The sequence below is a fragment of the Oryctolagus cuniculus genome, chromosome 3, assembly GCF_964237555.1.
Source record: "Oryctolagus cuniculus chromosome 3, mOryCun1.1, whole genome shotgun sequence".
Classification (NCBI taxonomy): Eukaryota; Metazoa; Chordata; class Mammalia; order Lagomorpha; family Leporidae; genus Oryctolagus; species Oryctolagus cuniculus.
Window position 1 is genome coordinate 118,048,978 of NC_091434.1, and position 11,291 is coordinate 118,060,268.

General features: G+C 64.2%; 1 protein-coding gene across 1 annotated transcript; it reads left to right on the forward strand.

The window, feature by feature from the left end:
• The first annotated feature begins 708 nt into the window (after positions 1-708).
• Positions 709-8,705, forward strand: INHBB (inhibin subunit beta B). Its single transcript, XM_008258466.4, has 2 exons — positions 709-3,601; positions 6,152-8,705. The coding sequence occupies exons 1-2, from the start codon at positions 3,154-3,156 to the stop codon at positions 6,925-6,927; spliced, it is 1,224 nt and encodes a 407-aa protein (XP_008256688.1). The 5' UTR covers positions 709-3,153; the 3' UTR covers positions 6,928-8,705.
• Positions 8,706-11,291: the final 2,586 nt, after the last annotated feature.

Consider the following 11,291-nt stretch of genomic DNA (forward strand, 5'->3'; position numbering starts at 1 on the left):
CTTCACCACCAGAGGAGCCAAGTGTGGACCCTGCTCCCAGGATCCTCTTCCCTCCGCCTATCAGCAAGGACGCGGTGGCTTTTGCTGCTCTCTGGTGCCAGGTCAGCAGGCAGGACACTGTGCCTTCTGGAAGGTGGGGCGCCCCCTCCTCCCCCCTGCCCCCCCAGCACTGTCCAGCTCAGATGGGGGCTGTAGCCATTGGGGGGGTCTCAGGTGGGGGAGTGGGGGTTGCTAAACCCTTCACAGGCTGTTACGCCTCGCATTCACCCCATCAACCAATCATTGCTTCCATAAGCTCTCTCTGCTCATATGTCAGGTCTGGTCTTCCCCCCTTGGTGAGGACCTAACAGCCGGGCTGAGCGTCTTGATCCGGGCACAGCAGCGCAAGGAAAGGTTTCACGGCGCAGGAGAGAGGGCGCTGCGTGTGTCAGCAGTGCTGAGCCTGAGCGTGCCTGCTGTGGTCCAGGACTGGGCTGATGGAGACAGCAGAGTCGCCAGGGCGGTGCAGGGCTCAGGGCCACCCCATAGGAGCTGTTGGCTCAGACAGAGAAAGTGGTTGGGAGCAGTACAGACGCCCCTGGAGAAGCCTCAGGGTCGTCACGGCCCATCCTCTCGCGTCCCTGCTTCTGACCTGGGCTTAGCCAACTCCGACCGGCCCGTCTTGCCCTGCGGACTGTAGGACGGTTCCTCCGCTTGGGAGGGAGGGGGCGCTCGGCCTCCAGGCTTGGCGGGCCTCGGCCGGCTGCAGCTCTCCCAGCCGAGCCCCAAGGCAGCGGGACTGCCCCGCGGGCTAGGCTCTCAACGGGGAGGTGGGGGATGGATCTCCAGCCGGAGGCTAAGCTCGTCCGGGTCTCGCACCATCCCAAGAAAGCCGGAGTAACTTTCGGTCCCCTGCTTCTGCCGTGGAGACCCGCCTATTGTTGCGGGTGCGGGTCCGGCCAGGCCAGGCAGGGGTGGGGGGAGGGGGCGCGACCTCCCGTGGGCCCTGCCCTGCCGCCCCCGCCCCCAGGTGGCGACGTGAGGAGGGGAGGGAGGAATAAATGGCATTCAGGGTCTGGGGGTCAGGTTCCCACGCCTGGTGTTTCTTGCTTGGCGCCTTGGAGCCAGCGTTCCTCGGCGTCCCTTGGCAGGCTTGCACCTAGTCCGTGACACAGATACCACTGTGACCCCTGGACGGGGACCGGGACGGGGAGGTGGAGGCTCTGTCCAAGGTCACTCCCCGCAAAGCTATCCCGGGATCCAGCGGGGTATAGGTTTGTGCATTAGTGGGGAGGTGGAGCTGGAGACCCCGCTGGCCCGGCAAGCTCCGGGGCTCACCGGCTTCGGAGTCCGGAGGCCGAGACCCCGCAAGATGTGGGCGTTGCTCGGAGCTTCCCCCATGGCGGAGCAGCTGGCCAGGCCTCCAGCGGCCACTGCCGCCTTCCAGCTTAGGGGCTGGGTGTGGGGGCAGTAGTCGCGAGCCGCATGCACCTGCGGAGCCTGTCCCGCGGCGTCGGGAACCGCGCCGGCCGCCCCCCCCCCCCACCTCCGCGCCTCCCCAGGCAGGCCCGAGAAGGGAACCCCGGAGGGCCCGAGGCGGCCAAGACAGCGGGAGTCGGCTCCCCGGGTCCGGGAGGACGGTGGCCGGGGCAGGGGCAGGGCCGCCCGCCGCCCAAGCAGGACGAGGGTCCGGGGCACCCACGTGGTGGGAAAGTTTCGAGGTAGCAAAAGTGGCCTAGCATTGCGGGGGGTTGGGGGGAGGGGCGAGGGCAGGCTCGCCCCTCCTCCTCGCCAGGGCAGAAAGGGAAAGAGCTGAGGGGAGCGGGGCTGGGGGCGGCCCCGACCGGAGCAGATTCCGCCCCCTCCCTCGGGACCCGGGCGTGCAGGCGCGCACCATCTCCTCCCGCACGGCCGGGACGACACTCCCCCGCCCCCTTTCTCTGCCAACGTCTATCTCAACGCGCGCGCACATACGGAGATTGTGCGGCTTTTTTATCCCTTGGGAAGAAAAACGGGGAGAGTAAGAGCAGCGAGGGCTCTGAGAAGTCGTTGTCCTCCGCGCGCTCCGCACTCCGTGCCGTGACCGGGCGCGGGGACGCCGCCGCTGCCGCCACCGCCGCCGCCCGCGCTCTCTCCACCCGCGGCGTGTGCCAGTGCGGGCACGAGCCAGGAGCCCGCTCCGGGGCCGCTGCAAGACTTTTGGGCGCTCGAGCTCACATCGCCGCCGGCGCCGCGACCGGCACAGGAGAACCGGGCGAGAAGGGCCCTGCCTCCGCCTCGCCCTCCGCGCGCGGCACCCCGCGCCCGGCCGGCCCGCGCAGGCAAGGCGGAGGGAGGGAGGCGGGCAGCGAGGAGGCGGGCGGAGCAGAGGCCCCGGCGAGGCGCGCAGCGGCCGGCCCGCCCGCCGCCGCCCGCCCGTGGATGCGGCGCTCCGGGAGCCAGGAGACAACTTTGCCGCGTGACGCGCCGACAGGACTGCAGGGCCCGCGGCCGAGGGCTCGGCGCCGCTGCTGAGCGGGCCCGCGCGGCCGGCGCTCCCCGGCACCGCGTTCGCTCCGCACCGCCGCCCGCCGGCCCGCCGAAAGGAAGACCTGCCCGTCGCCGCCCGCAGCTGCCCTTCCCTTCCCCGGCGCGAGGAGCGAGGGCGAGGCGCTCAGGTGCGAGCGCGGGGCCCCGCCGCAGCGCCCGCCGCAGCGCCGCGCCAAGCCGCGCCCGGCTCCGCTCCGGGGGGCTCCGGCGCCTTCGCTTCCGTCTCGGCCAAGTTGCGTCGACCGAGCCTCCTTCGCCGCTGCGGCTGCTTTCGCTTCGCCCGAGCGAAGCTGCGGGGCCCCGACGCGGCGAGGATGGGCAGCAGGCTGCGGATGCCGAAGCGCCCCGAGACGCCCGCGCGGCAGTGACCCGCCGGCCCCGCCTCGCCCGGCGCGCCCCTCCGGGCCCCGCGGCCCTCGGCGCCCCTTCTCCACCGCGCGGGAACCCCCGCGGCCCGGCCGGGCCCCCTCCCCCTGCGAGCCGGCCGCAGCCCTCTCCAGGCGGGCGGGCGGGCGGAGGCCCCGGGCGGGCGCGGGCGGGGGCGGGGCGGGGCGGTGCGCCCGGAGCCCGGAGCCCGGCCCTGCGCTCCGCTCCGCTCGGCTCGCCTCGCCTCGCGGCGGGCGCCCTCGTCGCCAGCGGCGCACCATGGACGGGCTCCCCGGTCGGGCGTTGGGGGCCGCCTGCCTGCTGCTGCTGGCGGCCGGCTGGCTGGGGCCCGAGGCCTGGGGCTCGCCCACGCCCCCGCCGTCGCCCGCTGCGCCGCCGCCGCCCCCGCCGCCCGGAGCCCCGGGCGGCTCACAGGACACCTGTGCGTCGTGCGGCGGCTTCCGGCGGCCCGAGGAGCTGGGCCGGATGGACGGCGACTTCCTGGAGGCGGTGAAGCGGCACATCTTGAACCGCCTGCAGTTGCGGGGCCGGCCCAACATCACGCACGCCGTGCCCAAGGCCGCCATGGTCACGGCCCTGCGAAAGCTGCACGCAGGCAAGGTGCGCGAGGACGGGCGCGTGGAGATTCCGCACCTCGACGGCCATGCCAGCCCGGGCGCCGACGGCCAGGAGCGCGTCTCGGAAATTATCAGCTTTGCCGAGGCAGGTGGGTCGTGCCCTCCGGGCTGCCAGCCGCTGCGCGCGCCCCTCCTTCCCTTCCTCTCCCCCTCTCCCTGCAGGCTCCGGCCGGCCGCAGCCCGAGCGCCCCGGGGGCAGCTTGGACTCCCAGCCTGGCCCGTCCGGCCGTGCCGCGCGCGCTGCGGCGGCTCGCAGCCCTCCCTCCCCAGGCCGCAGACCCCTCTCCCGGCCCCGCTGCCCAACCGCCCCCTGCTCGCTGGCATCGGGGCCCCAGCGCCTGTGGGCGCGCGGCCCCCCTCCCGGCAGATGCGTGCGGCCCCGGCTGGCTCTGCGGGCACTTGCTTGGTGATTGCCTAATGTTTTTGTTTCCCACGATCGGAGTGCAGGCTTAGCAGTGTGGATGGAGATGTGTGTGCTTGTTGATATACGTGGGCCGGAGGAGCGCGCGCACGGGCGCGTGTGTGCGTGCGTGCATGTGTGTGTGTGTGTTTGCTTGTGTGTGCGTGTGTGTGTGTCTGCGTGAGAGGCCCCCGGGGGCGCTTCCCTCGCCGGGCGGCGTGGGCTTGCCAGGATTGCTGAAGCCTCGCTGGGGAGAGCTAGGCAACCTCTTCCGATTGTGTGGGCATTAGAATCGGGCGGAAGGCCGGCTTCTCAACAGGTCCATCATTTACGCAGAGAAAGACGCGGCTCGGGGACAGCCCCGTGCCTTTGGCCTTGCCTGGCAGCGGCCGGCGGCAGCCCTCGCTCCCAGCGCCGCGGAGTTCGCAGTTAACAAAGGGCAGGGCTCCTTTCTGGAAGCCACCCCTCAACACACGCTCGGGGCCGCAGACTGCAAATTTCTACCACCGTCTAAATATAAAGAGCAAGGAGAGGGGGGGAATCTTTTAGAACTTAAAAAAAAAAAAAAAAAAAAGGCAGGAAAATGTGCCGCGGCTGAAATGCTGCAAGTGCTTTGGGTTCCGCTGTCCTTTTCAGAACTTGAATGAGCCAGGCTGGCTTTTGTGCCTGGAGCCCGGCCCCATTTGTGCGGAGGGAACCGCGGAGAAGGTCGCAGAGGGGGAAGCCCCTGTGCGGTTGGGGGTGGGAAGGAGTCTGGGTGGGGGGAGCTGTTGTGCCCCTGGCTGCAGATGCCACCCCCCCCCCCCCCAGGCAGCAGGCAGACCGTGCTGGTGCCGCTTGCAGATGAAAAGGGATGAAAAGTTTTGCATGGCCGGGTGTGGAAAAAGGCAGACACAATCAGAGCCGGCTTGTGCTTAGAAAGAGGTGCATTGCTGTTTTAGCAGCCGGCCGGGAGTTCGGGAAGCTCGACCTGCAATTAGAGGGCTTGGGTTAAAAAGGTGCTTGGGCTGCTCCCCCCACCCCTACCACTGCCCCCCCCCCCGGGGGGGTGGACATGCGATTCTGGAAGGTCGAGGAGGCCTTTTGGTCCCCATGGCACAAAATGACAGCGGGGCTGTTATATTTCGAGTCCGTTTCCCCGGAGCCAGCTCTTTGGCGTATAAATAACAGATTCAGGTCACAGGCAGCTTGTCCAAGACCAGCTTTTAAGGCTACAGCTTCCCCCATTTCAAAGTCAGATGTCAGTGTTATTAGAAGGAGCTATGCAGGGCCCGAGGAGGGGGCTGGCGGGTGTTGGGGGGGGGCGTGGAGGGATGTTTGTTAAAACCAGCTGTGGCCACTGAGTCGCTTTATTTGTCCTTCCTGGGTGGGGGGCAGTAGAGATTGTCAGAGGGGTGGGTCACTAAGACACAGGATGTGAGGGGAGTCAGCTCTTGGTTGGGGTTCCCCGTTTTCTTGTGGAGCTGCATGATTGAGAAAGCAAGTGAGCCAGTTCCCCACCTTTCCTGGGAGGTGTGGACCGTGCAGGTGGTGGGGCCCCGGGGTCTGGTGGAAGGAGCTGACGGCCAGCGTGCAGGCTGAATGCCCTGTTCCTAGGAGCTACACAGACACAGGGCTGCGCTCTGCAGCGCGCAGAGCCCACGTTCCTGTGTCAGGAAGCAGAGCAGGACTTGCTGGCTTGTTTGTGGTGGAGGTTCCACTGGGGGTTGGATCAGATCATGCTTAGGTAAACACTGCAAAGAGGCGGTAGGTGGCTCAGCGCGATTTTGCAATGCCCTAAGTTAACCAGAAAAAAAAAAGAGAGAGAGAGAAGGAAAAGAAGGAGACCTACTAAAGCAGCCCACCCCCAAAATCCTCGCTGCGATCCTGGTTTTGTTTTCCAGATTGCACAGATACCCATAACAACTTGTTAAGATCTTGGCCTCCTGACAAGTTCCTCTGTTGAGCTTTGAGGCCTGACAGCCTGTCTCCAGGGAGCCCTGGCCTAGGAGAGGTGAGGCAGGAGTTTCACAGGCCCAGGGCCCTCCGGCTCCAACCTGCTCCCGAGGCCTGGATGGACAGCGCTTGTCTCTGCCCCTCCCAGGTTGCCTGGGTCCGGGAGTGTCGCTCCTGGTCCATGGCCTTTTCCAGCGGTGTGGCGAGTCTGCATCCCAGCATCAGGCTAGTGCTGAGTCCCCGGGGCTGGCGGCCTCAGGTTCCCCCTGCGTGAACTTGGCCTGCTCTCCTCTTGTCTCCGCAGATGGCCTCGCCTCCTCCAGGGTCCGCCTGTCCTTCTTCGTCTCCAATGAAGGCAACCAGAACCTGTTTGTGGTCCAGGCCAGCCTGTGGCTGTACCTGAAGCTGCTGCCCTACGTGTTGGAGAAGGGCAGCCGGCGGAAGGTGCGGGTCAAGGTGTACTTCCAGGAGCAGGGCCACGGCGACAGGTGGAACGTGGTGGAGAAGAAGGTGGACCTGAAACGCAGCGGCTGGCACACCTTCCCGCTCACCGACGCCATCCAGGCCTTGTTCGAGCGCGGTGAGCGGCGGCTCAACCTGGACGTGCAGTGCGATAGCTGCGGGGAGCTGGCCGTGGCGCCAGTGTTCGTGGACCCCGGCGAGGAGTCGCACCGGCCCTTCGTGGTGGTGCAGGCCCGGCTCGGGGACAGCCGGCACCGCATTCGCAAGCGAGGCCTGGAGTGCGACGGGCGGACCAACCTCTGTTGCAGGCAACAGTTCTTCATCGACTTCCGGCTCATCGGCTGGCACGATTGGATCATTGCGCCCACGGGCTACTACGGCAACTACTGCGAGGGCAGCTGCCCGGCCTACCTGGCGGGGGTCCCCGGCTCCGCCTCCTCCTTCCACACGGCCGTGGTGAACCAATACCGCATGCGGGGCCTGAATCCCGGCCCGGTGAACTCCTGCTGCATCCCCACCAAGCTGAGCTCCATGTCCATGCTGTACTTCGACGACGAGTACAACATCGTGAAGCGGGACGTGCCCAACATGATCGTGGAGGAGTGCGGCTGCGCCTGACGCTGGCGCGGGGGGCGCGGAGCATGGCCCCGGCGGGGTGGGGGTGGGGGGTTGCACGCCAGGCTGAGCCTTGGACGCTGAGGCCTGAAAGCTTTCCCTTGGGGCTTCGCAAAGCGAGCACTCACAAGCCGGGGGAGGCGGGGGAGACCCCTGGACTGACTCTATAGAGACGAAAATGCGCACGTAGGCCACGCACAGCCCCACGCCTCCTCCTGCCACCCGCGAGGCGGCCTCTGGCATCCCAGCCGATGGATGCGGTGCCGAGCGGCCGCTCAGCGCCCATGCCTCTCGCTTGGAAGGAATGGGGCACGCAGCCACCACCCCAGCAGCTGGCCCGGCCACTCTGTATCACGCCTTCCGAGCATACGTAAAAGCACAAAGAGACACTGAGAGAGAGAGGGGGGTGGGGGCGGGCGCAGAGCGGAGGAGCAGATGCGGGGTGGGAGCGTGCTTGGGGCAGGCAGGAGGCTCATTCCAGGCCAGGCCTGCTCTGCAGTGGCGGCTGCTTCCTCCCTGCCTGGCATCGGCCGTGCTGCGAGACCAGGGGGCGCCTGTCCCGAGGTGCCCTTGCAGTGGGAGAAAGTTCCAGAAAGGACACAGCAACCTGTCAGAGACCGTGGAGCAGAGCCGACGACCGTTTGAGCGCTCGTCGCGTCGCTTGGGTCCCTGCCGTGACGTGTGTGTGTCTGTGTTTTTGGGGTGGGGAGGGAGGGAAAGGCGAGGGGTCTTAATTTGATGCTTTAATTGAACTCCAGCGAGCTGACAGGTCATTTGTCCCACTTGTGTAACCGAAAAGGGGACTTTTCCACTAGTTAATGACCTTCTCAGTTAAAAAAAAAAATCTGAATTGTTCTAGATGCGAAGACAAAATGTTGCAATCTGTTGGCCTCCGCTGGGGACCTTCCTCCGGGGCTGGTTCGGGGAGGGGAGAGGCGTGGTGGTAGGGTCTCGCCCCCTCCCCCCTGCTTAGCAGGTCTTGGGGAGACGGGGAGGATCTTGCAGCTGCTTTGCAGAAGTTGCTCACGTGGGTCACGGCCCCCAGGGCCGACCATGGACGTGGCCCCTGCCCACTTGCCCGCCCGCCTGAGCGCACACATGATATAGCACTTGCCGATTCTGCGCGTGTCCAGAAGTGGCCCTTGGCCGGGCAGTGAGTGCGCTCGCCCTCTCCATGGCCAAGTGCCACGTGAACTATGCAATTTAAAGGGTTGACCCACACTAGACGAAACTGGACTTGTACGACTCTTTTTATATTTTTTATACTTGAAATGAAATCCTTTGCTTCTTTTTTAAGCGAATGATTGCTTTTAATGTTTGCACTGATTTAGTTGCATGATTAGAAACTGCCATTTGAAAAAAGAAGTTATTTTTATAGCAGCAAAAAAATGAATACAGTTAAATGTATTATACATAATTTTGGAACCAAAGAGGCCAAGAGATCTGATTTAATTTTTATTAGATGGTGAGGCCGTCTTCGATGAGGTAGATGCGACCATCGCTTAAGTGGCCTGCCAATGTTTCAGGGTATAAATGGATTTTGTTTATTCAGTTTGATGTGTCTCTTCTATCCTTACACACCCAGAAGGTAGAGGAAAGAATGAAGACAGTAGAAGGCAGGTGTGTATCCTTACGTCCCCATCTTTATGTTTATTTAATAAAGTTCCCCTTAGGTTCTGTCTCAAAATAATTTAAAACCAAACAATTTGCCCGTAGACTTGCTGTTAAAGTATTTTACGTCTGTGTACAGTTGAAGAAAATAAAAGTGGAGTGCCATGGGCTTCCTGCCTCGCGTGATGTCTGGGGCCCTTGGGGCCTGGCTTGGAGGTGGGGGGTGTGTCAGGGAGGAGGGCTCGTCTAGGTGTCCAGCTCTGGTGCCAGCAGCCTCCATGGCTCCTTCCCGGCATGCTCTGTGAGTCCTCACGGGAAGACAGGTGCCACTCTGAGATTTCAGGAAAATGGCAGAAGATCAAAACGCAGGACAAATTCGTGAATGACACATTTGTTTACCTTGCTTGTTCCAAGGCTAATTGTGTTTTTTGTTAGGCTGTCTCTAGTTTGGTCTGGAAGTGCTGGCTAAGGCCCCATCCCTGGAATGTAGCGTGAAACCTACAAACCTGGCGCCCCTCTCACCTCCAGGCTCACCTTTGGGTCCTCACAGGGGCGGTTGTCACCCAAAAGGGCTATGACTCTTGGGATCCACGTGATTGCCCTATCCGGGGGGACAGCAGACGGCAGTTGAGCTGGGAGAAGCAGTGGCAGGAGCTGGTGGTCCTCAGTGGGATGAAACGGCTGCAGGTGCGCCGGAGATGCCTGCCCAGCCCTGACATCTTCAGGGCGAGGGGTTCCAGCCTCATTTTCCCAGAGTGTGACATCTGGGGCTCAGAGAATCTGGAGGTCCCAGAGCCAGAACAGGGACCCAGAGCGTTGGGGACCGGGTACCATGGCCCGCCCACCTGTGTCCCCTGGAGGACTAGCCTGCTGTGGCCTTGCAGAGCTCTGCCGTGAGGAGTGGGGGTCATGTGTCAGAGCAGGAGGGGCTTCAGTGTCACCCACGAAGGTGACAATCCTCATTGTCACACTGAGGTTGGCCTGGGCCGCTGCAGGAGCAAGGTCCCGATTCACACGACCTCTCTGGCTGCTCTGCCAGGCTTTTGTCCTAAGGATGGGTTTGTTTGCAGTCTTGAGACAGTGTGAACATACAGAGGCAAAAGAGAACAGGGCAGGCCTGGGTGGCCCCTCTGCTCTGGGTGGGCCCTGTCTGGTGGTTCCAGGCCCCCAGTCCAGCCCCCGCCTGCCTGCTTTGCTGGACCCCAGGAGCAGACCCAGCCAGAATTGCCTCTGTAAGTAGGATATGGCGTGCCACAAAGCCCTGAGGTCCACAGGCCAGGGGGAGGGTGGACACGGGCCCCGAGTGGCTCCTGCTGCGACATGCTGGCATGTATGCCCCTGGAGTCTGGTCTGCCCGGAGCACTTGCTGAGGGGCTGGGCACCCCCTGTGCAGCCTCCCGGGTTCCCTGTAGCCATGGCTCCCCTCGCCCAATGCTGCAGTCTTTCTTCCCCAGCCTCTCCTCAGCAGGCCTGGCCCGAGGAGAGAAGGCCCCACCTCTTCCTGGAGGCATCCTTGGAGCTTCAGGCTTCAGGGACCTCGCTGGACTCCAGGGCCCCGCTTCCTTCTCGTAGCGTCCAGGGGGTTACCTGCCATCCCATCTTCAGCTCTACCTGGAACCGGAGCCGGTCCCCACCCTCCCACTGCCATGTGGGTCATTCTCAGCTGACCAGGAAAGCTACCCCTGCCCCTCGGCAGTGGAACCCGAGGCCTGGGTGGGAGCCACTTGGGAAGGGGGTGGGCACTGGTAGGAGGGCAGCACCCACTCCTCCCTCCCTCCCTCCCTTTCTCTCCCATTTCCCAGGCAAGCTGATGAGGTGGCCAGCATCAGAGTCCCCACCCCTCTCCTGGTCCAGGCTTTTCTTCCCAGCCCACTCAGGGCCTGGCTCAGAACAGGTCACATAAGGGACCCTTGTGGCCCAGCCCAGGGCTGGGAGCAGTGTTCAAGGGGACAGGGCTACTATGCGGCAGAGCTTTGCACCTGGTAGCTGTGCCGTGCTGTGACACCATTGCCAGGAGCCCTACCACAGCCCCAAGCCAGGGCCCTGTCATTCAGGCAGCTCCGGCGGGCACCCTGGCCAGGCCCCTGATCCACCTGGAGCTCAGGCTGGCCCAGCATGCACCTGCAGGACCCTCAACAAGGGCCACAAGGGAACAACTGCTGTGCTCCCCAAGAGGACTTGGGGGCCACCGCACCTCAGAGAAGCCTGCATGTGCCTGGGCCTCCTCTGCGGCCCAGGGGCAGGGGGGTTCCCAGGGAAGCTGCAGCCTGCGGCCAAGCCACAAATGGCTGTGCAGGCAAAGCAGACACAGAACGCCCTTCCCACGGGCAGAGGCCCTGGGAGCTCCTGCGGGCCCGCAGGCCGGCTGCTGGACGTTTGGTGTGAGCAGGTGCCCAGTCACCTGTTGGGCTCTGCAGGGGCCACTGCGTGGGAGGCCGGGCATGAGTGGCCATGGGGGCTGTGGGCGGGGCTGTGCAGGTTGACCTGGGAACTGTGGACCAGGTGCAACAGGGTGCTGTGCTGTGACTGCAGGGGGGGTGCTGGGCCGTGCAGGGCTCAGGTGTGTGAGGTTGTGTGGGCGAGCGTGAGACTGTGTGGGGTGGAGAGGGCTGTGCCTGCTTGTCCCCACCCAGAGGCAGTGCACCTGGGCAGTCCCACCCTTAGTGATGGGGACAGCAACATGCAGGGCTTCAGAATGTTCAGAGAAAATGCAAATTGTGAAAACTTTATGCCTGGGTTTCAAAGATTTTTTTTTC